The 16,004-nt window shown below is 35.5% G+C and overlaps 1 protein-coding gene across 1 annotated transcript in view; it reads right to left on the minus strand.

Annotated features, from left to right (window-relative positions):
• Window positions 1–3,669: 3,669 nt before the first annotated feature.
• The window catches only part of LOC121376113 (rab proteins geranylgeranyltransferase component A-like), a 42,783-nt gene continuing 30,448 nt past the window's right edge, over window positions 3,670–16,004 (minus strand). Inside the window, exons 12-16 of the mRNA XM_041503912.1 lie at window positions 10,379–10,442; window positions 7,362–7,467; window positions 5,944–6,030; window positions 4,796–4,941; window positions 3,670–4,448 (exon numbers count right to left, since the gene is read on the minus strand). Coding sequence (XP_041359846.1) covers window positions 4,116–4,448; window positions 4,796–4,941; window positions 5,944–6,030; window positions 7,362–7,467; window positions 10,379–10,442 — 736 coding nt within the window. The 3' untranslated portion in view covers window positions 3,670–4,115. The remainder of the gene's footprint in view (window positions 4,449–4,795; window positions 4,942–5,943; window positions 6,031–7,361; window positions 7,468–10,378; window positions 10,443–16,004) is intronic.

Here is a 16,004-nt window from a genome sequence, read left to right on the forward strand (position 1 = left end):
TTATCTTACAACTTGCTGATTAAAAACGTATCCAACTCGCTTTCGCTCGTAATATACATTTTAAAACTTGTAAGATAAATGGTATCGAACGGCCACTCATGTATTATTCTCTATATAGTTGTGCTAAAAGAAAATAAAAAAAGACAAAAGGGCATCTTGTCTAGGGGGGTCGAACCCTCTGATCCCCCACCCTTTATCTGCTACTGTAGTGGGTTAAAATGGTCTCTAAAAACGTTCACATTTAATGGCTCTGCGATACTGATGTAAAACACCATTTTGCTGGCGAAATTATCTATGAAGAAAAGTTACTTTAAGCAAACCCAGTGAAAAACCACCTCAAGAGCAGGTTTAAACAAGGAATACAATTGCAACCCAGTGTTAAACTAGGGTTACTGAAAACCAGACATGTGAAATGCACAGTAAACATGACCCAGGGTTTAACCTAGGTTTAACCCATGTGTTTCCAAAACCCACTGATAATCCAGACATATGAAATCAGCCCTATTGGTTTATGAGAAGTCTAATAAATGAGACTTCCACTGTGGAACAGATAATCAGAAGTTACACAACTCCGATTATGTTTATTCGACAAAAATTGTATACAATTATTTGTGGGTCTTTAAAACCATTTTTTTCCATCTCAACCAGTGCGCCATGAGTGATATATCACAGGTCGTTCTGTGTGTTGCCCTCTCTGTGTGAACATGCATATAAAAGATCCCTTGATGCTAATAGAACAATGTAATGGGTGTCCTCTGAAGACAAGTTACCAAATGTTTTACATCCCTTAGTCGATGATTAATTAATCAATGTGCTCGAATGGAGCTGTTAAACAATTCTAAACAAAACAAGCATTTTAAGAGTACTACTAAAACAATACATGTCCACTATTGGATCCAACACATTTTTATATCGTGAAGGGCCATAACTCTGTGACAAATGGGTAAATCCCCATGAATGTCAAACCGGACCTGAAATTGTCACTTTGTTATATTTCAGGAAGCCGAAGAGGTCACTCACTAATATGATACATTTTTCACAAGCACTCTAGAATATGCCACTCATCTCACTGTGGAACAGGGCAAATTCTGGCACTTGGCAAATTTGCCAATTTTGAATTTAAAAAATAATTGAAGAATTTTATTTTAGTTTGACAAAATAATTTCATGTAATAATTATTTTGTTGGAAAATAACTGAATTTTTGCAATTTTTTTAATTTGACAAAATTTGCTGCTCTCCCAGAGCTAGCCCTGCTAAAAGTCTCCCTTATTTTGATCTTTTTAACCAATTTTTCAGCAGATGGTACTTGTCAGTACAACCTTTTTTTTTTCACTCACCCATACATGTGTATCTGCAAGTAAGATCAATAACCGTGAAAACAAACATCATTCCTCCACATTCTGATGTTTATTGCACATAAGACAAAACCAAGACTGCATTAAATCTTGACCTTTTGTAACAACAGTTTCTAATCCACTGAATAAAGTTGTGAAATTATGTACAACGTACCATGCAAAACATTCTTGTCTCTTCCGCTAAATATGTTCAAACATTTTATTATCTGATGTTTTTATACATGTACATGTATATCTTTTGAAAGTTATTAGCCACATACTATCAGAAATTGAATTTGATTTAATATTAAGTATCAGATCTAGTACCGATTATTTAGAATATAATCGGAAAATGTTAACTGTAAGAAAGGGTTACGTTTGACCATTTGTGATAATAAAGAAATTCAGTATCTGACTAAGTGATGATACATTAAAAGTACTAATACTGCAACAGTAAAATACATTCTACTAATCATAGGACCAAAAAGATAGGTGTTTCTTTAACCACTTAATACATTTCTCATCATTTAATAGTAATAATGAAACCATTTGGCAAACTAACATTCAAACATAGTAATTATTTTTGATACCAATAGCTGAATAAAATACATATAAAATTTAAGAAATGTAAATATGTATAAATAATATTACACTAAAAATTTATTAATAACAATATCATCTGGATTTAAATGGTAGTACAAAAACAGATTTGTAACATGCATTGTTAATATGATTATTTTATTTGAATTTTTGCGGACTGTGAAGCCAACACTACTTAAAATTCAAAGATACAATCTTGCCTCACCATATTTTAACACCACATATCAATGCAACATACAAACACAACTACGGTTTTGATAAGTTTGTGTGTCATCACTATCAATGGTTATTGTCAACTTCCATAATACAACATACAAACATATCTGTGGCCATGTTATTTCAAAATACTATTAAGACAAAACCATGCATTAACACCCTGCTTACAACTGTTCAATTGAATGTTTGGTAGTATATAATAAAAAAATATATTTTTAATATATATATATATATATATATATATATATATATATATATATGAATGAATGAAGAGTTCAGGCCATTCTATCCAAAAAAACCTTTTACTATCATTACTCAGTTCAAGGCTTTATGTTCTGATTTTCATACTAATTTTTTGAAATTCTGTCCTTTATTTACTTTACTTATTTCAACTTAAGATCGCCCATTGTGGACTTGATATGTTTTACATAGAAAGCATAACAAAAAACCCTCTAATTTTGAAAATATTACTAAAATGGATTTATTAGTTTTTGCACCTGAACTCTTCATATATACATAACATACTTCCAGACTTTGACAACTTTGCAAATTAAATGTAAATCAATCCGGTCACAGCACTATGTTTATTGCATGTAACCAAACGTACTACTGCGACACTGGTAACAACCTCTATTTTCAGACCATAGCTAAAAGAATAAGAATGGCAGGAGACATTAAGAAAAATAATGAAAATCTACTCATAATGGTTCTATAATAAAAATATAATCCTTATTGTAGCTTCAGAGTATACATATGTAAATGAAGAAACATGGAAGGTATTTTCAGACTGATCTCTGGTTGGTGTGAGTTTGATATGCTCACAGATATATTGAGAGAAAAACCCATACTACTATAACTGTTATTTCCTGGTTCATTTACATACACATCAATTCCCTAGGAGCCTCCAGAAAAAAAAAAATATCTCAAAACAAAATCGACCTTGTTAATATACAGTGAATTCCCTCAAAACTGGATATTTTTTATGGTCTCTTTTTAATATCGGAACAGAAAAGGGCCCAATTTCATAAAACATTTTAAGCCTAGTTTTGCACATAAACATAAATCTATGACAAAACCACAATTCTTATTACTATTATAATACAACAAATATAGTTAGAAATACATAGATTTCATTTTCTTTTGTCCTTAAAATGCTCTATTTGCCGTAATGATGTAAATTTCCTGCATGAAATAGATGCCAAACACCTGTAAATGTATGCCGGGTATAACTTCTAGTCGCAGACGTAAACTTACATGTTTAGTGAAATTGCCCCCAGAACCTCTGAATTGGATACCCCTTAAAACTGTTTATCTGGTCCTGTGGGTGTCCAGTTTGGAGCAGTTAAAAGTTTGTTTTGTTTAACAACACCACTAGAGCAAGATTTATTATTGGATGTCAAACGTTTGGTAATTCTGACAGTCTTAGAAAGGAAATGCACTATATTTTTCCATTACTAGTAAGGGATCTTTTATATGCACCATCCCACAGACAGGATAGCACATACCACAACCTTTGTTACACCAGTCGTGGTGTACGTACTGGAATGAGAAATAGGCCAATGTTTTAACTGATGTGGATTGATCCTAGACAGACCACACATCATGTGAGCTCTTTACCCCTGGGCTACGTCCCACTCCTAGTCTGGAGGAGTTTCATTGTATATAAACAACAATATGAGATCAACACAAAGAAAAAGATCATATAAGCAAGAAAACCTACATTCCTATCTTGATAACTCATTCATTTGCATCCTGTGCTCTCTATGTGCTGCATAGCTTGTAGTGTTTGACTAATGTAGCTACAAGTTAGTAATTCTCACAATACAACTCAATCATTTCATACAAGTCGTTACATGCAACCTTCCTTAGAATGGCCATGTATCAGCAATGTGTGTATAAAAAGTTTAACTGTGTTCATATTTAGCACCCAGTGTTTTTAAAATTATCAGCAGGTTTCAAAATGTTCATTTTTCATCATTCTTCTGTAAATCCGACTCTGAGGTATCTTTGTTTTCCTTCTCATCAAGAGAACCAAACTGTGTATCTTGTGACTTGTCTTCACTGCTGCTTACGCTACATGACTGTTTAACTTCTTCCACTGACTTTTGTTCGTCACCTGTCTCAGTGGAAGTATTGGCGACATTCTGTTCAGCTATTTCCACGTCCGTCTCCAGACAACCTGTTCCTTCCTCTCCCACCTTGGTCTCCTCGTTATCCACATAGATGATGTCTTCAGGGTTCGGAGGTTTCGGTAGAAACTCTTCTTCGGGACACACAGTTTCCCAAACACGTCTAGCCTGAAGATGAACAAAGCAATATATACATAAAATGATGGTAAGCACTGTCTGTTAAACCAGAAACAAAAACATCCCATTAATAGAACAGCATCTTAATTGTGAACAAACAAAAAACACAAGCCTCCCCCCCCCCCCCCAATTTTTTTTTTTTTTTAAATAAAGCCAAACCCCAAAAACAATTATATATATTTAAATAAAAAAATTTATATTGTAGTTTTAAAAAATGTGGCTAAATAAAAAGATTTCGACAAATTTATTTTTGAAATAGACAATGAAACTATTTTAATGTAAATGTTTTGGGTGTTTTATTAATAAATACTACACAGCATATCAAACATGATGATGACCTGTTCCACTGCAGAGTCCATATCCAGCTCGGTGCCAGGACCAGGCATAATGTACACATTGTCTGGTTTCTTCTCTGTTGTCTCAATGTTCGAGAAGTCTTTTTGGGTGAAGTACAAAGACCACAAGATAGATGGCTTGCTGGTATCTAATAAATACAAATCAATGTTGGGTTTACAAAAGAGTTCAAACATATCATTTATATATGGAATACTATTCAAAGTGACGGATATAAGGAGTGACTGAAAAGTTTCTGGCCTAACTAGGAAGGGAATAAGTTATGCTAATAAAATTTTACACTTAATAAGTCCAACACTAGAAAGTTATCAAGGTTATCTGAACTAAAAACACTGGTTGCTTCATTGATTTTTCACTTAAAGCAGTGGAAGCATTTATCCTCTCTAACTCAAAGAAAGCCCAAATTGTTCAATCAGTGGTAAGATCGTTTCATGGAATGGGGTCCTGGTAACACATAGGTTGTTAAGCATTCATCAAGTTTACAATATACATGTATATATCATTCCTGTTATTACTTCATAGACCCACTGATACATGTACTTTATTCTTCATTCAATGTTCTAACTGTACTGATACTTGAATGTGTACTGTATCTGAGTAACACAATTTAGGTGGTATTACTGTTGTGTAATAAGATATTGTGAAGAACGAAGTAGTTTCTTTTCTCTTTGACATGTGGCAGTGCTTCTAGAATTTTTTTTTAAATCCACTAGCCATGGGATCAGTGATTTAAAATATTTACTAGCCACAATTAAAAATTCACTAGCCCTACTTTACATTAATACAATTTCACTAAATAATAGTAATAATCAGATATGTCACCTAAAGAGGGAAATAGAGCTTAAAAACACTAACATTGGGGGGGGGGGGGGGGGGGGGGGTTGGGGGTCAGGATATTCATATTTACAAAATAGACTTCACTGCAACATTTAACCAAAAACAATTTCACTAGCCGTCAGGCATGGCAATAGTAGTTATTTACTAGCCCAACATTGAATATCACTAGCCATAGGAATGGGGCTACCATAATCTAGAAGCCCTGCATGTGGTAACCTGAATGACCGTTCTTGACTAATTTCAATGCCTGTTGAATACAGTTTCTCTACAGTCATTTACTAGTAGTTTGTTTTACCTTCCTCATTTGTGAAGAGAACATCTACTGTACTGGCGAGATCAGCTTCTGCACCAGAAGTTGCCTGTCGAGTCAAGTGAATAACATCTGACAAGAGAATTGTGGGTAAAATCATATTATGTAATAATCCAACCCCAATAAACTTATTAAAATGGGGGAGGGTTTAAAAACAATTAAATAAAATAAGTATTAAAATTGCATGCTAATATAACTTAATATTAAAATCAGTATCAAAAGATATTTGTACATGTACGGTATATTCAAAACAAAAAAGAAACAAAAATGTCCATTATTCTGTTAGAATTTATGTCATACATTTCTGCAGTGGCCTTATGGTAGTAACTGCTTTCTATGGTGGCATAGAACTGCCAATGACATAATGACATAATTTAAGTTTAAGGTTAAGTTTCGTTCCTTTTTACAACATATGATAATTTTAACATTATGTCATTATATTGACAAAATGCACCAAAATATACTATTTAGTTGTAAATATTTTTAAATTATGTCATTATGTTGATGGCAGTTTTATGCCACCATAGCTTTCTTCAAGGGAACACGATTCTATAAATTTCTATGTTATAGTTAATATATCTGTACTAAAATCTTCTTTATTTAAACAATAAAAGTTTTACATTAAAGATATAAAAAGTTAGCTTGTTTTGTTTAACGACACCACTAGAGCACATTGATTTATTAATCATCGGCTATTGGATGCCAAACATTTAGTAATTTTGATATATAGTCCATTAGTAGCAAGGGATCTTTTATATGCACCATCCCATAAACAGGATAGCACATACCACAGCCTTTGATATACCAGTCATGGTGCACTTGGCTGTAACGAGAAATAGCCCAATGGGCCCACCGATGAGGATCAAAACCAAACAAAGAAAAAGAAAGAAATGTTTTATTTAACGACTCACTCAACACATTTTATTTACGGTTATATGGCATCAGACATATGGTTAAGGACCACACAGATTTTGAGAGGAAACCCGCTGTCACCACTACATGGGCTACTCTTTCCGATTAGCAGCAAGGGATCTTTTATTTGCGCTTCCCACAGGCAGGATAGCACAAACCATGGCCTTTGTTGAACCAAATATGGATCACTGGTAGGTGCAAGTGGTTTACACCTACCCATTGAGCCTTGCGAAGCACTCACTCAGGGTTTGGAGTCGGTATCTGAATTAAAAATCCCATGCCTCGACTGGAATCCGAACCCAGTACCTACCAGCCTGTAGACCGATGGCCTAACCATGACGCCACCGAGGCCAGTCAATCCCAAACTGACCATGCATCAAGCGAGCACTTTACCACCCCTAAAAGTTACAGATGTGATGTTATCATTTTCTGACAAAACAATATATTAACATAGACATATTATGAAGTTATCAGTGATTTACATAACTTACTCATATCTCTAGGACAGACCATGGAAGAGGGAGGTAACTCTAACACAGAGACAGGATACTGATGACCATCATCACTTTTTTGTGGTATCGAATAAAGCAGAGAAAGCTGAAAATAAAACATTGAAAACTGATATGTCAAAAATGGAGCATATATAGAGAACAGAAATCATCCAAAAAAATCAATGTAAGTGATTTGTATTCAATTATATACTCTTCAAAAAACGTAGGGGAACTAATTGGGCAAACATTACAACCGCTAGTCCAGTATTACAGTAGGTTTTATGACCACCAAAGATCTTGAAGGATGAATGGGGTCGGAAGAGAAATTTTAAAGTTGATGTTTTTTATCAGTACATCACAAATTCAAACAATAAAAATGACTAAAAACAAAACAATAGCAACTGTATGATCAAAAGAATGAAAAAGATTGACAGAAATAATGTTCCACAGTGATTAATGGACCTTCCTGGAAATTGTCAAAATTGAGAATGACACCCCACACACATGTACGGGGTAACTGCGTGATGCATGTGCAAACTATGAATGTGTTTCGGCGTGTTGATAAACAGACCTGAACATTCTTTACTAGGAAAAAAGAAAGAAATGTTTTATTTAACGACACACTCAACACATTTTATTTACAGTTATATGGCATAAGACATATGGTTAAGGACCACACAGATTTTGAGAGGAAACCTGCTGTTGCCACTACATGGGCTACTCTTTCTGATTAGCAGCAAGGGATCTTTTATTTGCGCTTCCCACAGGCAGGATAGCACAAACCATGGCCTTTGTTGAACCAGTTATGGATCACTGGTCAGTGCAAGTGGTTTACACCTACCCAATGAGCCTTGCGGAGCACTCACTCAGGGTTTGGAGTCGGTATCTGAATTAAAAATCCCATGCCTCGACTGGGATCCAAACCCAGTACCTACCAGCCTGTAGACCGATGGCCTAACCACGTCTTTACTAGGATGTCTGTGGTCAAAACGTATGTTCGGTCTAATAGTTGATATTAACATTAAAATTTCGGGTTCCCCTACTTTTTTTTGAAGAATATATATACGAAAAGTGACTACTGAAAACTATGTTTTATTCTGGTTTTCAACAGATGTTAGCGTAAGGAAAGAAAAGGAATGTTTTTATGACACTTGGCACATTTTAAAATTTGACTATTTGCCATGTAACATAGTGTTACCAACTGAGAGGAAACCAGATGACACCACATACTGAATCTTAAAGCAGGTTACCACAGGAAACACAGCACATACCACAACCTTAATTTTCCATACAGGTATGTGTGCAGGAATTTTAGTAGAGGGGTCTATAGTCCTTCCCATAAGAAATGCCTTTTATTATGCTGTGGAATTTACTACAAGCTATTTATTTCTGAGCCGACTTTTTTCTAAGTTGCACACAAAAATTGTATTTTTTTGTTATTTTCTAAACACTTTTACTTTTCTTCTTACATCAAACCAGACTGAAATTCTTTATAAAAAAAACATTTTTATTGGTGGAAAGGAACGGACTATAAACATCATTTGTTGTATTGTTAGTCATGCTTTTGATAGATGTTTTAGTAAATTGACAAAGTAACTATACGGCAATGATTAATCTTACTTGCAGATATACTTCGCCAGTATTTGATTATTTGACACGGGATGGACCAGAATGTAATATTAACATTGTACTATAGACTGTGGTGAGTGAAGTTTATGGGGAATTGAAGTTTATCAGAGAGTCGACTAATGCTCTTCCAGAAAATATATTGGAAAAAGATAAAAATTTGCTGATCCCCCAAACCGCCACTGCACACATGGCCACTATAACCAGCATGAGGTATTGGTTGGAACAGGATAATAGCCAACAAATCTATCACACAATAGATTCATATAGGAGAGTTTAGTACCCTTCCCCTGAACTACATATTAGTACCCTACTCCTGAACTACATATCAGTACCCTTCCCCTGAACTACATATTAGTACCCTACTCCTGAACTACATATTAGTACCCTTCCCCTGAACTACATATTAGTACCCTACTCCTGAACTACATATTAGTACCCTACCCCTGAACTACATATTAGTACCCTTCCCCTGAACTACATATTAGTACCCTACCCCTGAACTACATATTAGTACCCTACCCCTGAACTACATATTAGTACCCTAACCCTGAACTACATATTAGTACCCTACTCCTGAACTACATATCAGTACCCTACCCCTGAACTACATATCAGTACCCTTCCCCTGAACTACATATCAGTACCCTACCCCTGAACTACATATCAGTACCCTTCCCCTGAACTACATATTAGTACCCTACCCCTGAACTACATATCAGTACCCTACCCCTGAACTACATATTAGTACCCTTCCCCTGAACTACATATTAGTACCCTACCCCTGAACTACATATTAGTACCCTTCCCCCTACATATTAGTACCCTACCCCTGAACTACATATTAGTACCCTACCCCTGAACTACATATTAGTACCCTTCCCCTGAACTACATATTAGTACCCTACCCCTGAACTACATATTAGTACCCTATGCCTGAACTAAATATTAGTACCCTACCCCTGAACTACATATTAGTACCCTACCCCTGAACTACATATTAGTACCTCTCTGGGGGTGGGATTTAGCCCAGTTGGTTGAGTGCTTGCTTGAGGATCCATTCAACTGACTGGGGTTTTTTTTTCGTTCCAACCAGTGCACCACAACTGGTCAAAGGCCATGGTATGTGCTTTATTTTCTGTGGGAAGTACACATAAAAGATCTCTTGCTGCATTAGGAAAAAAGTACCAGGTTTCCTCTGATGACGAGTCAGAATTACCAAATGTTTGACATCCAATAGCCGATAATTAATCAATCAATGTGCTCTAGTGGTGTCGTTAAACAAAAACAAACTTTAGCACCTCTCTAGATTGTAGATGACGATTAACACCAACAAAGTAATTAAAAAGAACAACATACATCAACACACAAAGCATGTTATTGATTGTTACCTCAGTAGTGTCATCATGAAGAATTGATTTATCAGTCAACAAAATGCCGCGTGAGATAGAAGACCTGAAAACAAACGTAAAATGATTCACAAACACAGCATTCATGGAATTGGTAACACATTAATCTTCAAATCAATAAGACAATTATCATCACCCCTTCCCCCCTTCCTCCCCACACCACCACCACCACCACCACCACCACCACCACCCACTCTCACTTTTTTTAGAATTGCAGATTTTGGTACTACCCAAAAACATCCTTCCTTTGTTAATCTACTTAAATGTTCACTATAGTATCCTGATTTTGATGCTAGACCCTGTGAAGTGTTTTTGATTTTGTTGTTATTTTTCATTTCTGCCTATTCATATAACCAGAAGAAAAATAACAGTCATGCAGTTAAAAAGTTAAAAGCAATGACATGATTCATAATCAAAACTTCTTCAAAATGGTTTAACTATTCAGTCTAAAACATCACTTTCATTTCTGAAAAAATCCAGAATAGTGAAAACTTGCATTCCTTAAAATTTCAAGAAGGTGGAATCTCAAAATAAATCGATATGTAGTGTAATTCCATAGATCTTATGTCACTTGTTTCCAAAATAAATTAGAACACTAATCAACTGCTTTTACTCACAAATACAAACACAAATTACAGGAACAGTTCACATTTATTAATTTGTAATAATAATTCAGGTATTTCATAATGCCTAAATGTAAAAATACAATATTCAAGTTATTACAAGCATCCTGGAAGTACTCCTAATAAAGCAATACATGTCCCCTACCAGACGTAATAAATGTTCAAAATCTCCTAAGATCAAGGGCCATAACTCTGTGAGAAAAAAAAGTATATCACTATGAAAGTCAAAAGTTCAAGTCATATATGTAACTCTGTCAAAAATACAATGTAGGTAAATCGCCATGAAAGTCAAATTTCAGCTCCATATCTCGAGGCATTGTGAAAAAAAGTTCAGAACACTACATGTGGAACAGAGGCAAATAGATTTTTAAAAAGATGGACAGAAGCACAGACGGACAGACGGACCTATAGTCCTCTCTGGTTGGACTGGTAGGTGACTAATAAAAGCTGTTTCTGTTGCTGCAGATGGGATTCAGTAAATCATTATGATGGTGAATGTGTTTTGCACCATCAGGTTGCTTGCTGTGACTGTTAAAGTTTGTTTTTGTTTAACGACACCACTAGAGCATATTTATTAATTAATCATTGGCTACTGGATGTCAAACATTTGGTAATTCTGACTTGTAGTCATCAAAGGAAAACTGTTACATTTTTCTTATGCAGCAAGATATTTTTCATATGCACTTTCCCACAGACAGGAAAGCATATACCACAGCCTTTGACCAGTTGTGGTGCACTGGTTGGAACGAGAAAAAACCCCAATCAGTTGAATGGATCCATCAGGGTGGTTTGATCTTGTGATGCAAACACCTCAGGTGAGAACTCAATCGACAGAGACAAATCCCACCCCTTGCTGTGACTGTACACTGGTGCAGTCATGCTTATACCGTTCAACTTGACCTCTGTTTCACCAAGCAGTTACAGTGGGTTTGTTGGTCTGTTTTTAGTTACCAGCAGTAATTGCCACATTTCAATACGGTTTTGTCTGACTGACTATATGAAAGAAAGAAAGAAAGAAATGTTTTATTTAACGACTGACTATATGAATGTTTACTACAAGTTGACCTCTGTTTTATCTGGGGCGAGATGTAGCCCAGTGGTATAGTGCTCGCTTGATGCGCGGTCGGTTTGGGATCGACCTCCGTCGGTGGGCCCATTGGGCTATTTCTCACTCCAGCCAGTGCACCACGACTGGTACATCAAAGGCCGTGGTATGTGTTATCCTGTCTATGGGATGGTGCATATAAAAGATCCCTTGCTGCTAATTGAAAAGAGTAGCCCATGAAGTGGCGACAGCGGGTTTCCTCCCTCAATATCTGTGTGGTCCTTAACCATACAATGTATGTCCGACACCATATAACCATAAATAAAATGTGTTGAGTGCATCGTTAAATAAAACATTTCCTTCCTTCCTGTTTCAACTGGTCTATCTTCATTATCATCTACTTTGGATTTTGACAACAGAGAACCAACACATGAAAATCGGTCCTGCTATCTGCTAGTCATATTCATTATCAGTAGACAATTCTATGTTTTTGCATTTAGCCAATGTATTTTTTAACCCAGTGGTAAAGTGCTTGCTTGATGCGCAGTCAGTTTAGGATCAATCTCTGTCAGTGGCCCCATTGGGCTATTTCACGTTCTAACCAGTGCCTCACAACTGGTGTAACAAAGGCCGTGGTATGTGTTATCCTGTCTGTGGGATGGTGCATATAGAAGATCCCTTACTGCTAATTGAAAAGAGTAGCCCATGAAGTGGCAACAGCGAGTTTCCTCTCTTTATATCTGTGTGGTCCTCAACCATATATCTGAAGCCATATAACCATAAAAAAATGTGTTGAGTGCGTCGTTAAACAAAACATTTCCTTCCTTCAGTTCTTCAATGTATTTTTTGTGCTGGGGTGTCATTAAACATCCATTGTATTCAATTCTATTCTATTCTATTCTTCAGTAGACAAAGAATTGAATATATTAATTTTTGTTTTTAAAATTAATAAAAAAAGTTCTGAAAGACCACACAATGCTTCTATGATAAATGTTGACCATGTCATATCCTACTAATACATATTCTTTCTCATTTTTGTTCCAAAATAAATTGCTCCATTTTATAAGTCAATAGAACAGTATATTAGTAGATTCAATGTAATTATTCATATTTGTGAATAATTAAATATTCATATTGGAGACCTCATATTTATGAAACTAAAACATCCCACTTTTTTCAATTAAATGGCAGGGGAAAGTATGCAACACAAAATATTCAAAACCCGTATTAACTATTAATAAAAGTATACTTTGATAGACTGCTCACTTTTAATACTGAAAGAAAAGGAAAGAAAGGAAGGTTTTATTTAACAATGAACTCAATACATTTTAATAATGGTTAAATATGGTACTGGACAAACATGTATGGGTATAAGGGTTATAATGATAATGAGAGCAGAAACCCACTGTTGCCACTCCATGTATAAATGGCATCCAGTTGTATTCAACAAATCAAACCCTGCAATTAAGAAAATGTCCATGGCAAAAAAAAACATGCCATTGAAAAAAAAAAAAACCCTGAATAGTCCAAGGCAAAAAAGTGCCGTGGAGAACTATAAAACCTCCATGGCATTGCCGACTGCCATGTTCCTGTCCAGGACAGGCGTGCACTACAACAGCTTGTTCTGAATGTGCACATAAAACCCTATGACATGACATGACATGACATGACATGCCGACTGCCATGGGCAATTACAGGAGTTGACAAATTGTAGAAAAAGCGAAAATGGCATGTGGATATTTTAGATACCAGTAGTAGTAGTATATCAATGTGTGTCACACTTCACTGAGTGAAATATTCAGACAGACACAGACAGCCTTTATTATGCCAGTTGTGGAGCACAGCTGGCTGGAATGTGAAATAGCACAATGGGCCCACCAACAGGTATTGATCCTAGGCAGTCTGCATATGAGGTGAATGTTAAACCACTGAGCCTTTTAAAATTATGCATACAGCATTTAATGTCAATAAATGCTGTACTGTTAAAATCTTACAAGTTACATGCTTTCTACTGCATTCAGGGCTAGATTGCATACAGCATTTAATGTCGATAAATGCTGTACTGTTAAAATCGTACATGCTTTCTACTGCATTCAGGGGCTAGATTGCATGCAGCATTTAATGTCGATTAATGCTGTACTGTTAAAATCGTACATGCTTTCTACTGCATTCAGGGCTAGATCGGGCACTCGCCAAATTCGTCAATTGCGAATTTTAAAAAGAAATGGCGAATTTTATTTTAATTTGGCGAAATAATTTCATGTTGTAATTGATATTTTGTTAGGTAGGACTTTCCTTTGGCACTGTCACGTATAAAGGACATTATAAATACTTAGCATAAATAGAGTTAGGGTTAGGGACAGTGCCAAAGGAAAGTCCTTCCCTTTTGTTAAAAGAATAACCAAGTTTCTGCAATGTTTTTAATTTAATAGATAATTTAACGCAATGTTTCTAATTTAATACATAATTTAACGCAATGTTTTTAATTTAATAGATAATTTAACGCAATGTTTTTAATTTAATAGATAATTTAACGCAATGTTTTGCTCACCCAGAGCTAGCCCTGCCATTTATAATAAAATATGATCGATAGGTAACGCATTGTCTTTGTATCACTGTTTGAATATATACATTTTGTAGCTCCTCCTCTTATTGCTCTACCAACAGTGCTATTAATAGATGGCCATGTTGTTGTTGTTGTTGTTGTTGCTGTTCGGAAGGGGGGTCGACATCACACTTTGTTATATCTGCATCACCAAGCACATAAAATCTGTTTACCAAAGGAAAACAAACATTCAGGTCATAGAGTTTCGCCTATATTTTTCTATTCACAATACATACTCAGCCCTGCATGAAGAATCTTTTTAAAAAAATATTATTATCAGTCTATTTATTGACATTATTGTGATTACGCAGTAACAACTGGTCTCAGTAATTTCACTTTGTCTCTGGTACAACTAGGTTTTTAATTATCCCTGAATTTTTTTTTTTAGCCACTGATTATTATTTTTCATTGTATGAAATGCAAAATCACTTGACATATTTTTCCAAACTGTTTTTAATGACACCTCATTGCGATCATCATGGCTATGTGTTTAACTGGAAAAGCAAGAGGTTTTCATTTCATTTCAACTTATTTTCGTGCTTATATTCAAGTAAGGTTCAAGCCTGTTGTCCGGGGCACACACCTCATCTATCTAGGCTGTCTGTCCAGGACAGTGGGTTAGGTAGTTGTTAGTGGTTAGTGAGAGAGAAGAGGGTGTAGTGGCCTTACACCTACCCACTTAGTCGTTAAAACTCGCTCTGGGTGGGAGGTGCGAACCCTGTACCTACCAGCCTTATGTCCGATGACATAACCATGACACCACTGAGGCCGGTAGCAAGATATATTTTATATGCACTTCCCTATAGACAGAACAGTACATACAACAGCCTTTGATGGACCAGTCATGGAGCACTGGTTCGAATGGAGAAAAAACTAGTGTATATCACAGGTGATTGATCCTGTAACCTGTCACACTTCAGGACTGTATGTTCCCACACAGCTATAACCTCCCTACCCCATAGTAATCTGTACTTTAACAATCACTGTTAGCATTACATATCTGTAACAAAGTTATATCTACCACAGTATCTACCTTGTCCAGAATATCCGTGTTATCATTTGATATATATATATATATATAACAAGTCCAGAACATCCTTGTTATCATTTGATATTTATATATATATAACAAGTCCAGAATATCCTTGTTATCATTTGATTTAGATCTGTAACAAAGTCCAGAATATCCTTATCATTTGGTTTAGATCTGTAACAAAGTCCAGAATATCCTTGTTATCATTTGGTTTAGATCTGTAACAAACAAAGTCCAGAATATCCTTGTTAGCATTTGATTTAGATCTGTAACAAAGTCCAGAATATCCTTGTTATCATTTG

The sequence above is a fragment of the Gigantopelta aegis genome, chromosome 6 (assembly GCF_016097555.1).
Source record: "Gigantopelta aegis isolate Gae_Host chromosome 6, Gae_host_genome, whole genome shotgun sequence".
NCBI classification, from domain to species: Eukaryota; Metazoa; Mollusca; class Gastropoda; order Neomphalida; family Peltospiridae; genus Gigantopelta; species Gigantopelta aegis.